General features: G+C 44.3%; 1 protein-coding gene across 2 annotated transcripts in view; it reads left to right on the top strand.

Moving 5' to 3' along the window:
- The window catches only part of ERG (ETS transcription factor ERG), a 405,992-nt gene that overhangs the window by 160,823 nt on the left and 231,907 nt on the right, over positions 1-13,262 (top strand). For both annotated transcript variants that reach the window (XM_030202231.1, XM_030202229.1), the window contains exon 2: positions 123-210. In XM_030202231.1, the coding sequence (XP_030058091.1) occupies positions 172-210 (39 nt within the window). In that variant the 5' untranslated portion in view covers positions 123-171. The remainder of the gene's footprint in view (positions 1-122; positions 211-13,262) is intronic.

Here is a 13,262-nt window from a genome sequence, read left to right as displayed (position 1 = left end):
AAAATTATGTGTTGATCGTGTGGCTGTATGTTGACCTCAGTAGAGTCTTACAGGTAAAGAAAAGTTGAGCTAAAGCCATACATCAATGCAATGATTTTATCTGGATTTGTTTTCTTTTGTAGCTGCCTTGGAGTCTGGACATCTGGTATATAAATCAGCTTGGAAAAGGACATGATTCAGACTGTTCCAGATCCTGCAGCTTATATCAAAGTAAGGTTTATTTTAATGTATTATACCTAACAACAACTTATAGTGAATTATACCATTCATTCAGTGTCTGAAGCTGCTTTGCGTGCTCAGGGATTTCTCTGTTAATCATAACTTCACACCGATTGTACTGGTAAACTGAATACAGAACTGAACAATCTTGACCTTTAAGATTTTCTGCTAATCTCTTTTTGGGGTCAATTTTCAAAACACTGAGGGGCCCTTTTACTAAGCCGCGTAAGCATCTACGCACGCCTAATGCGCGCCATAATTGAGTTACCGCACGGCTACCACGTGGCTCTTGTGGTAATTTCATTTTTGGCGCACATCCGATACACGCAGCCAGAAAATAATTTTTATTTTCTGCTGAGCGTATTGGAGGTGCGCCAAGCGGCATTTGGCACCCGTCGGTCATTACCGCCCAGTTACCGTGTGAGACTTTACCACTAGGTCGATGGCTGGCGGTAAGGTCTCAGACCCCAAATGGATGCATGGCAATTTTGATTTTGCCGCAAGTCCATTTTTGGCAAAAATAAAAAAAAGGGCCTTTTTTACAGACGTGCTGAAAAATGGCTTGGCGCGCACCCAAAACACGTGCAAGCCATTTTTCAACGCACCTTTGTAAAGGCATCCCTTAGGTGCCTATCTTTGGAATTAGTCACCTAAACCAGCCCCTCTGAAACCTGACTGGGGTTTTGCACCTAAATTTAGATTTAGATTAGATTTATTACTTATAATCTGCCCTTGTCCAGGACGGAGAAAACAAAATATACATAAAAAGAATGAACAGAAAAACAAAACAAAAGAAATAATTACAATAAGTACATAAGTACATAAGTAGTGCCATACTGGGAAAGACCAAAGGTCCATCTAGCCCAGCATCCTGTCACCGACAGTGGCCAATCCAGGTCAAGGGCACCTGGCACGCTCCCCAAACGTAAAAACATTCCAGACAAGTTATACCTAAAAATGAGGAATTTTTCCAGTCCATTTAATAGCGGTCTATGGACTTGTCCTTTAGGAATCTATCTAACCCCTTTTTAAACTCCGTCAAGCTAACCGCCCGTACCACGTTCTCCGGCAATGAATTCCAGAGTCTAATTACACGTTGGGTGAAGAAAAATTTTCTCCGATTCGTTTTAAATTTACCACACTGTAGCTTCAACTCATGCCCTCTAGTCCTAGTATTTTTGGATAGCGTGAACAGTCGCTTCACATCCACCCGATCCATTCCACTCATTATTTTATACACTTCTATCATATCTCCCCTCAGCCGTCTCTTCTCCAAGCTGAAAAGCCCTAGCCTTCTCAGCCTCTCTTCATAGGAAAGTCGTCCCATCCCCACTATCATTTTCGTCGCCCTTCGCTGTACCTTTTCCAATTCTACTATATCTTTTTTGAGATACGGAGACCAGTACTGAACACAATACTCCAGGTGCGGTCGCACCATGGAGCGATACAACGGCATTATAACATCCGCACACCTGGACTCCATACCCTTCCTAATAACACCCAACATTCTATTCGCTTTCCTAGCCGCAGCAGCACACTGAGCAGAAGGTTTCAGCGTATCATCGACGACGACACCCAGATCCCTTTCTTGATCCGTAACTCCTAACGCGGAACCTTGCAAGACGTAGCTATAATTCGGGTTCCTCTTACCCACATGCATCACTTTGCACTTGTCAACATTGAACTTCATCTGCCACTTGCACGCCCATTCTCCCAGTCTCGCAAGGTCCTCCTGTAATCGTTCACATTCCTCCTGCGACTTGACGACCCTGAATAATTTTGTGTCATCGGCGAATTTAATTACCTCACTAGTTATTCCCATCTCTAGGTCATTTATAAATACATTAAAAAGCAACGGACCCAGCACAGACCCCTGCGGGACCCCACTAACTACCCTCCTCCACTGAGAATACTGGCCACGCAATCCTACTCTCTGCTTCCTATCTTTCAACCAGAGATGACAATTCAGCCCAGGCACATTCAGGGCAATTACCATCCAGACACTACTACTACTACTACTACTTGACATTTCTATAGCGCTACTAGGGTTACGCAGCGCTGTACAATTTAACAAAAAAGGGACAGTCCCTGCTCAAAAGAGCTTACAATCTAAAGGACGAAATGACAAGTTGGGGTAGACTAGATTTCTTGAGTAGTGGTTAGGTGCCAAAGGCGACATTGAAGAGATGGGCTTTTAGCAGGGATTTGAAGATGGGCAGGGAAGGGGCCTGGCGTATGGGCTCAGGGAGATTATTCCACGCATGGGGTGAGGCGAGGCAGAAAGGCCGGAGCCTGGAGTTGGCGGTGGTGGAGAAGGGTACTGAAAGGAGGGATTTGTCTTGAGAGCGGAGGTTACGGGTAGGAACATAAGGGGAGATGAGGGTAGAGAGGTAGGGAGGGGCTGCAGATCGAGTGCATTTGTAGGTTAGGAGGAGAAGCTTGAACTGTGTGCGGTACCTGATCGGAAGCCAGTGAAGTGATTTGAGGAGGGGGGAGATGTGAGTATATCGGTCCAGGCGGAAGATAAGACGTGCAGCAGAGTTCTGAACGGACTGAAGGGGGGATAGGTGGCAAAGTGGGAGGCCAGTGAGGAGTAGGTTGCAGTAGTCGAGGCAAGAGGTGATGAGAGAGTGGATGAGAGTTTGGGTGGTGTGCTCAGAGAGGAAAGGGCGAATTTTGCTAATGTTGTAAAGGAAGAAGCGACACAGCAGATCATCCTCTAACCCAGTGTTTCCCAAGTTAGTCCTGGAGTACCCCTTTCCCAGTCAGGTTTTCAGGATATCCACAATGTATATGCATGAGCGGAGCAGGTGGGGGAAGAGAGGTTGGTGGTTGGGAGGCGAGGATAGTGGAGGGCAGACTTATATGGTCTGTGCCAGAGCCGGTGATGGGAGGCGGGACTGGTGGTTGAGAAACGGGAAATACTGCTGGGCAGACTTGTATGGTCTGTGCCCCGAAAAAGGCAGGTACAAATCAAGGTAAGGTATACACATATGAGTTTATCTTGTTGGGCAGACTGGAAGGACCATGCAGGTCTTTTTCTGCCGTCATCTACTATGTTACTATGTTACTATGAGATTGATTTGCATACACTGCCTCCAGTGTAAGCAAATCTCTTTCAGGCATAAGCATTGTAGATATCCTGAAAACATAACCGGCAAGGGGGTACTCCAGGACCAACTTGGGAAACACTACTCTAACCGATGCTCAAAAACAAAATCAGGATGTCCCAACTCTTCAGATACATTATAAGCTAAACAAAACAGTCAAAGGAATTTGCTTTTTAAGTCCCATGGGTAATTTGTTGCACTCATATGGTCCAGTCACAGTCAGGGATCAATTTTATAAAAGCTTGCTTATACTGTAACATTGGGGATATGATCTAAATATTTACATAAATTGCAAACTATTCAGAAAACTGCTGAGGCTAATTTTCAGAATAAATAGATACACCAGTGTCTCTAGTTATATGATGAAACTACACTGGTTCCAGTGAATGAGCATATTTCTTTTAAAGTGTTTTGTTTAATGTACCAAATTCTCTATGGTATTACCTCTTGCCTCCTGATAAACATGGTGTCAAAATCTTTATTTGGGTCGTCATCAAGATTGCTTACTCAATTGATCCTTCACCCAGTCTCTTTTGTCAAATGCTTTTTTAAAATCCAGATACACAATAATTGACTGACACACCTTTATCCATATGTTTATTCAACCCTTCAAAGAAATGTAGTAGATTGGTGAAGCAAGATTTCCCTTGACTAAATCCATGCTGGCTTTCTCTCCTTAATCCATGCTTATAGATATGATCTATAATTTTGTTCTTTATAATAATCTCTACCATTTTGAATGACACCAACATCAGGCTTACCGGTCTATAATTTCCCGGATCACCTCTGGAAACCTTTTTAAAAATTGGCATTACATTGGCCACCCATCTTCTGGTACCATGATTGATGTTAAAGATAAATTACATATTACTACCAATAGCTCTACAAGTTTATTTTTCAATTCTGTCAGTACTCTGGGATGAATACCTTCCGGTCCAGGTGATTTGCTACTCTTCAATTTGTCAAATTGCCCCATTATATCTTCCAGATTTACTACTACTACTAATACTACTATTTAACATTTCTAAAGCGCTGCTAGGGTTTTGCAGCACTGTACAATTTAACAAAGAAGGACAGTCCCTGCTCAAAGGAGCTTACAATCTAAAGATTTACAAAGATTTGTTTCAGTTTCTCTGACTGATCAACATTAAATACCATTTCTGCCACAGGTATTTCTCTCATATCTTCCTCGGTGAAGACTGAAGCAAATAATTCATTTAATCTCTCTGCTATGGCCTTTGCTTTCCCTGAGTTCCCCTTTTACCCCTCAGTCATCTAGCAGTCCAACTGATTCTTTTACTGGCTTCTTCTTCTAATATACCTAAAATCGTTTCTACTCTGTGTTTCTGCCTCCAAAACTCAAACTTCTTGCATTTTGAGGGAGTTTCCGCCATCTGAGGGGTAAATACATTTCCTCTCTTAAGCTCTTCTCCCAGCTCCAGACCCAGACAAGAAATTATGGGTTATTCAAAGCAGGTATAAAAGCCGACATGGAAAGTTTTTGAAATGTATTTGCATTCTAAAAAATAGATTACGTATCTACTTTCCAGGTTCAGCCAAAGCATGCACAGTACATACACCCTTTAAATCTGTCTGTGCTGCAGCACCTGTTCTTAAATTGTGTTACTTATAATGCATACCAAGTTACACTTGTACATGGCTTTCTATTTACTGGAATAAACCTTCTAGAATCAATAACACGCAGAAAATACACAAAGAAATTTATTCACCACAATATTCAGTTAAAAAATACCTAAGTTTTTTAACTGAATGTTTTAAGTACATAAGTAATGCCACACTGGAAAAAGACCAAGGGTCCATCGAGCCCAGCATCCTGTCCACGACAGCGGCCAATCCAGGCCAAGGGCACCTGGCGACCTTCCCAAACGTACAAACATTCTATACATGTTATTCCTGGAATTGTGGATTTTTCCCAAGTCCATTTAGTAGCGGTTTATGGACTTGTCCTTTAGGAAACCGTCTAACCCCTTTTTAAACTCTGGTGAATAAATATCTTTATGGACTTTCTTCATGTGATCTGCTGTTTGTTTGCACCATATTAGATCTTGCACATCACGTGCCACCTTGTTCGTTGGAACCTTCTAGAATCGCCTCCTTATCTGGACAAATAAATTAAAGTCCTAAAGTTTTTAATTCAGGGGGAATATATTTTTTGGTTCCTAAATTTAAGGACATTTTCAGTTGAAAATGTAGTTTCCTAAGTACAGCTGAAGATTTGCTTACAAATTTAGGCATCTAATTTAGTCAGCGTTTTTTGAATATTGACATCAATGGAATCTCTTAGCATAGCTTTGTTGGGGCACCATAAAAAAAGCCAATTCTATCAGTGAGCTCCTGCTTTTAGGCCCTCTGATTTGTGTGGGTGCCCAGAATCCATTTTAAAGTACTAGTGTAACCCAGTATCCGCATGTTACAGCAGCTTCTTTGACTGGGGGCTTCTACATGTGGCAAGGGCATGCATAACTTAGTGTATTTTGTAAGTTGCACATGTAATTGGTATACATATATACGTACGTATGTTTGCTGCAACTTGGATTTGAACTTTCTTCAAATATATCGCTACAATTATTATTATTTTTTTTTTTGTTCCAAGTGTACGTTTTTTCCGGAGAAATTTTGAAAATTTTCCTGTTTGTCTGTAGGTTGTGAGAGAACATAGCTGTGGGACTAAACATCTTAGATTCCTAGTAGACTGTTGGGCTCATTTTCAAAAGAGAAGGACGTCCATCTTTTTCGACATAAGTTGGAAGATGGACGTCCTTATCCCAGGGATCGTCCAAATCGGTATAATGGAAACCCGACTTAGGACGTCTCCAACTGCACTCCGTCACAAGGAGGTGTGTCGGAGGCGTAGCGAAGGCGGGACTTGGGTGTGCCTAACACTTGGACGTCCTTGACCCATAATCAAAAAAAAAACAAGGACGTCCCTGATGAACACTTGGGCGTTTTCACCCGGACGTGTTTTTATTACGAATAAGGCACAAAAAGGTGTCCGAAATGACCAGATGACCACCAGACAGAATCGGGGATGACCTCCCGTTACTCCCCCAGTTTTCACTAACCCCGTCCCACCCTCAAAAAACATCTTTAAAAATATGTTGTGCCAGCCTCAATGCCAACCTCAGATGTCATAGTCAGGTCCATGACAGTGCATGAAGGTCCCAGAAGCAGTTTTACTGGGTACTGCAGTGCACTTCAGACAGGCGGACCCAAGCCCCTACCTGTTACATTTGTGGAGGAAACAGCAAGCCCTCCAAAACCCATCACAAACCCACTGTACCTACATATAGGTGCCCCCTTCACCCGTAAGGGCTTTGGTAGTCTTGTACAGTTGCGGGTAGTGGGTTTGGGGTTTTTTTTGGGAGGGGGCTCAGCACACAAAGTAAGGGAGCTATGCACCTGGGAGCAATTTGTGAAGTCCACTGCAGTGCCCCCTAGGGTGCCCGGTTGGTGTCCTGGCATGTCAGGGGGACCAGTGCACTACAAATGCTGGCTCCTCCCATGACCAAATGGCTTGCATTAGGACATTTTTGACATGGACGTCTTTGGTTTCAAAAATTGCCGAAAGTCAGAAACATCCATGTCTAGGGACGACCAAATCTAGGGATGTCCAAATTTAAGGATTTGGATGTCTCTGACGGTATTTTCGAAACGAAAGATGGACATCCATCTTGTTTTGAAAATACGGGTTTCCCCGCCTCTGGATTTTGCCGTTTTGCAAGGACGTCCAAATCGCAACTTAGACGTCCCTTTCGAAAATGCCCCTCCACGGGGCTTATTTTCAAAGCACTTAGAAGGTCTCTTACAAAGGCACGGTATCGTTTTTAGTGCATGCTAACGATTAGTGTGCACTAAATGCAAGAGATGCCCATATATGGGCATCTCTAGTGCTTAGCGCATGCATATTTTTAGCTCGCGCTAAAAATGCTAGCGTGCCTTTGTAAAAGGCCCACTTAGACTTATAAAGTTCTATAGGTTGCTATGAAACTTTGTAAGTCTAAGTTCTTTGAAAATACACCGCCAAATGGCCTTCCACAAAATGCCGAAAACATTCTTGATGCGTACTGCTTTTAATAACGACAAAATATGAGTCAACAATATTATCTGCCTTCAGCGCTTCTCTGACAGTAATAATCTATGCCTTTTGGTGTGATTTAATAATCAATGCTTACTGTTAACCTTTTACTGTTAGTCAAAACTGTTTATTGCTTGTAAGCCACATTGAACGTGAGCCAGTTTCGGATAATGTGGGGTATAAATATCATAAATAAATAATGACAATGACCTAGACTACATCACCCGCCTCATTTTCCCCTGTTTATCCCCTGTTCTATCCCCTTTCGCCTCATCGACCCCTCCCCCAATGCTCACCTACCCTTACTCACACCTCTCCTGCTCCCTTCACTCTTGCCCATTCCCCTCCGCCTCATCTACCCTCCAGTGGCTCTTACCCTTGCTCATACTTCTCCTACTCCCTACTACTACTACTATTTAGCATTTCTATAGCGCTACAAGGCGTACGCAGCGCTGCACAAACATAGAAGAAAGACAGTCCCTGCTCAAAGAGCTTACAATCTAATAGACAAAAAATAAATAAAGTAAGCAAATCAAATCAATTAATGTGAACGGGAAGGAAGAGCGGAGGGTAGGTGGAGGCGAGTGGTTACAAGTGGTTATGAGTCAAAAGCAATGTTAAAGAGGTGGGCTTTCAGTCTAGATTTAAAGGTGGCCAAGGATGGGGCAAGACGTAGGGGCTCAGGAAGTTTATTCCAGGCGTAGGGTGCAGCGAGACAGAAGGCGCGGAGTTGGCAGTAGTGGAGAAGGGAACAGATAAGAAGGATTTATCCATGGAGCGGAGTGCACGGGAAGGGGTGTAGGGAAGGACGAGTGTGAAGAGATACTGGGGAGCAACAGAGTGAGTACATTTATAGGTTAGTAGAAGAAGTTTGAACAGGATGCGAAAACGGATAGGGAGCCAGTGAAGGGTCTTGAGGAGAGGGTAGTATGAGTAAAGCGACCCTGGCGGAAGATGAGACGGGCAGCAGAGTTTTGAACCGACTGGAGAGGGGAGAGGTGACTAAGTGGGAGGCCAGCAAGAAGCAGATTGCAGTAGTCTAAACGAGAGGTGACAAGGGTGTCAACTTATTGCTCTCCACCAATACTTTGTAATCCCAATTACTATGTAAGCCGCATTGAACCTGCTTTGAGTGGGAAAGCGCGGGGTACAAATGTAATAAATAAACAAATAAATAAATTTTTACCATGTAATTGTGCTGAGAAGTAGTTCATTAGACTTTTTGTCAAAGGAACGTGGTACGTGTGTGCAGTCTTTTTACAAACAGGTCTTTCTTCCACTATAACGGTGTCTGTCTTCCACTGTAAAAACTTGGAAAGAAATGAGGGTGTGAGAAAATGATTAGTGTATCAAACATTATCTCACTCCCAGAATAAGTATTACACACAGCACAGCTTCCTCACCTTAACAACTGGACTTACACATCATCTTAGCCAGGAAGCCAGTCGATCACGCCTCCATTTGCTTTTGCACTGGAACTCATAATATTTCTGTGACAATGTTTTGTAATCTAACCAGAAACCACTGGTGTTGCATGGAAGAAAACCTCAGTTTGAGAAAGCGCACTTACAAAACACCTGGAAAGAAACAGTTTTGGTCTCGGCTCTTCGTTCTTTAGGGGAGAGGGGAAGCAGAGGAAATCTTGCTGCCCTGGTCTTTGCCATGTTGAAAAGGTTTTGTGTGTTCAGAAAGAGTTTTGCAACTTTGCTTTCTAAATGAGAACTTCCAGGTCACCCCTTAAAAAGCACATTTGCCGTTTGCTCTCAAGGACAGCAAAAGACATGTGAATTTTATAGCCTGGAGCCGGTAGGTGATAGTTTTTTACTGGAATAGTTTCGTATGAAAATTGCCTTTTGAGAGTTTTACTCTCCTAATTGGGTCTTTGAAAAATGGGCTTTGATAAAATTGTGCTTATTTACTGACCGTAAAATCCAGAATTAAAATCTATGTTGCATTATCATAAAAAAAAACTCCAAACAGCCCAGAATACCACAGCCAGACTCATATTTGGAAAAACGAAATATGAAAGTGCAAAACCCCTAAGAGAGAAACTTCACTGGCTCCCACTCAAGGAACGCATTGCGTTCAAGATCTGCACGATTGTACACAAAATCATTCACGCAGACACCCCAATCTACATGCTAAACCCTGTGGACCTGCCTCCCAGAAATGCCATAAGATCAGCCCGCAAATTTCGCAATCTGCACTACCCCAGCTGTAAAGGACTGAAATACAAGCTGATACACGCCACCACCTTCTCTACGCAGTTGTGGAATGCACTACCTACAGCCCTGAACACTATTGACGAAATAACTAACTTTCGCAAATCTCTGAAGACACATCTCTTCAACAAGGCCTACAAAGATAACCCATAGCCTTACAAAACTACCTCAGCAACCCAGCCAGTATTATAGTCCACCTTCTATACTATCCTGCATAACATCCTCCTTCTCTCACTTAAACTTTGTACATTACCAATTTTTTTTTGTTACATTTGTACCCCGCACTTTCCCACTCATGGCAGGCTCAATGCGGCTTACATGGGGCAATGGAGGGTTAAGTGACTTGCCCAGAGTCACAAGGAGCTGCCTGTGCCTGAAGTGGGAATTGAACTCAGTTCCTCAGGACCAAAGTCCACCACCCTAACCACTAGGCCACTCCTCCACAATTGTATCTGATAACCTGGAATGACTATCCTGCTTATAATCGAAAGAGAAAAACGCCTATATTGTGACCCAAATCGGGAGATAGACGTTTATCTCCCAAAAACGAATAAAGCGGTATAATCAAAAGCCGAATTTGGACGTTTTCAACTGCACTCCGTCGCGGATGCGGACAACGTTGATGGGGGCGTGTTGAAGGCGTGGTGAAGGCGGAACTTGGGCGTGGTTATCTGCCGATCAGAGATGGGCGCCTTTCGCCGATAATGGAAAAAAAATATGCGTTTTTAGCGAGAATTTAGGGCACTTTTCCTGGACCCTGTTTTTCCACGAATAAGGCCCCAAAAAGTGCCCTAAATGACCAGATGACCACTGGAGGGAATCGGGGATGACCTCCCCTGACTCCCCCAGTGGTCACGAACCCCCTCCCACCACAAAATATGCCGTTTCACAACTTTTTATTTTCACCCTCAAATGTCATACCCACCTCCCTGGCAGCAGTATGCAGGTCACTGGAGCAGTGGACTTGAGGCAGGTGGACCCAGGCTCATCCCCCCCCCCCACCTGTTTCACTTGTGCTGGTAAATGGGAGCCCTCCAAACCGCCCCACAAACCCACTGTACCCACGTGTAGGTGCCCCTCTTCACCCCTTAGGGCTATAGTAATGGTGTAGACTTGTGGGCAGTGGGTTTTGAGGGGGATTTTGGGGGCTCAACACCCAAGGGAAGGGTGCTATGCACCTGGGAGCTGTTTTACCTTTTTTTTTTTTTTTTTGTAAAAGTGCCCCCTAGGGTGCCCGGTTGGTGTCCTGGCATGTGAGGTGGACCGGTGCAGTACGAATCCTGGCCCCTCCCACGAATAAATGTCTTGGAGTTATTCGTTTTTGAGCTGGGCGTTTTCGGTTTCCATTATCGCTGAAAAACAAAAACGCCCAGCTCAAAAAAAGATAAACGTCCATGTTTTTTCGAAAATACGATTCGGTCCGCCCCTTCACAGACCCGTTCTCGGAGATAAACGCCCATGGAGATAGGCGTTTCTGTTCGATTATGCCCCTCTATGTCATAACAAAACTCTGTAAGCCACATTGAGTCTGCAAATAGGTGGGAAAATGTGGGATACAAATGCAATAAATAAATAAATAAAATAAATAAATAAGTGAAAGGAACCTGAATGACTTAAGCTGTCATCTTCTGCTCGACACTGGGTATCCTTAAGTTTCTCTACTTCAATGATTTGACGAAATAGGATATTTCCTTTGAGATGCAAATCAAATCTATATTATGTTATGCTTCTTTGAATAATCCAAAGCAGTTTACAGTAAATTTTTGTAGGCTCCCTTTTATTTAGAGCAGATGCAATTTTCATTCTAAACTTTTGCTTGCAAAAGCTAAAGGTTGCCAGACTAGTTGACCATGAATGGTTCTTCTAAAAGATTCTGCAAAAATAATTCCATTTGCAGAGTTCCAGCTTATATATCTAAGTCTTGAAAGATTATTACTTACCTCTTCCTTACAGTCTGGAGTCCACTGGTCACGTCACCAAATTATTTGATGTCCTCACTGTCACGTAGACACAGATGACAGGTGACGTCTGCTTCTTTCTACCCCTCACCTGCATGGGCTACTGAACAAATCTCGCTGGCTTAGGGCAGCAGACGTCAGAAGGGTGACAGCACGGTGCTGACATAGCCAGCAAGACAGTGGCGGTGCAGCACTTTAAAACCACTGTCGCCGACTGCGTAGTGGCCAGACTTTTGAGCGCCTGCATGCATGCACTCAAGGTCTGCCACATCTTACACCCTCTGACAGGAAATTTGCATCTAATGTGCAACAAGACCTATAATAGCAATCTGCTGTTGCATATTTAATTAGAAACAAAGGCCCCCTTTTACTAAGCCGTGTAAGTGTCTACGTGCGCCCAATGCACGCCAAAATGGAGTTACCGCCCGACTACCGCGTGGCTCTTGAGCTAATTTCATTTTTGATGCGCATCTGATACGTGCCTCTGAAAAATATTTTTTATTTTTGGACGCGCATAACGGACGCGCGCCAAGTGGCATTTGACGCTCATAGGTCATTACCGCCTGGATTCTTTACTGTTAGGTAAATGGCTGGCAGTAAGGTCTCAGACCCAAAATGGACGCGCGGCAATTTTGATTTTGCCGCACGTCCATTTTCGGCAAAAAAAGAGGCCTTTTTTACAGGCGCGCTGAAAAATGGATTGGCGCCTGCCCCAAACCCGCGCCTACACTACCACAAGCCTTTTTTCAGTGCGCCTTTGTAAAAGGACCTTTGTATAATAGCCGTTTCACATAACTCAGGTAATGAACATATGTAGTAAAACTTTAAAATGTTGCATTTTATCATTATCAAATAAAAAGTCTCCTTCATCTCCCCCATCTGCTGCATGGCCCAGTGCATCTCCCTTTCATACCTCCATTCCTTTGGCTCAGCAATGGTAGATTTTAAAATAGTATCAAGCACTGCGGAGTCTTCAAATTCTTGTGCTGCTGAAAGGCCCTGCCATCCTGCCCCATTCTGCAACAAGAACTTAGGGGGGGGATGCACTAAAGTCCTCGTTAGAGCCTTTCCCTACCGAATTCCATAGTGAATTGGTAGGGAACGGCTATGCACGAAGGAAAGGGAATGCAAATGAGCTGCTCGTTGCAGCTCACTTGCATTCTCTAACCCTTCGTTGAACCGTCGGATAATCGGCCGGTAGAGCATGCGCAGAGCAGCCAAGCGTTATGCTGGCTGCTCTGCGCATGTCAAGGACGTCAGAAAAAAAAACACATCCTTTATGGACGTCCTTTATGGATGTCCTTTCCCCCCCGCCTCGCCCCACCCCGCCCGAGGTCACCGCCGCTCCCCGCTCCCCCCCTGCATTTAAATCATAACTTTAGGCAGCCCCGGCCCTCCTCCCTCCTCCCTTCCTCCTCCCTTCCTTGAAATGACAGCTCCCGCCATCCTTTGCCCCCCGTGGCCCCACCCCCGCCCCCCTGAGGTCGTTGCCGCCGCTGCCACTGCTCCCTCCTCCACCTGCCCCCCCTCCATCTGCCACCGGGCCCTCACAGCACCTCTCACCTTACTTCAGACGAGGGCGGGCCAGGAGGAAAGGAGGGAAGTCCCAAAGAGGCGATCAGCTGTTGCTGCCGGTGCAGCGCCTACGTAGGTTACT

This window comes from Microcaecilia unicolor, chromosome 4 (genome assembly GCF_901765095.1).
Source record: "Microcaecilia unicolor chromosome 4, aMicUni1.1, whole genome shotgun sequence".
Classification (NCBI taxonomy): Eukaryota; Metazoa; Chordata; class Amphibia; order Gymnophiona; family Siphonopidae; genus Microcaecilia; species Microcaecilia unicolor.
This window is presented reverse-complemented; position numbering and strand designations above follow the sequence as displayed.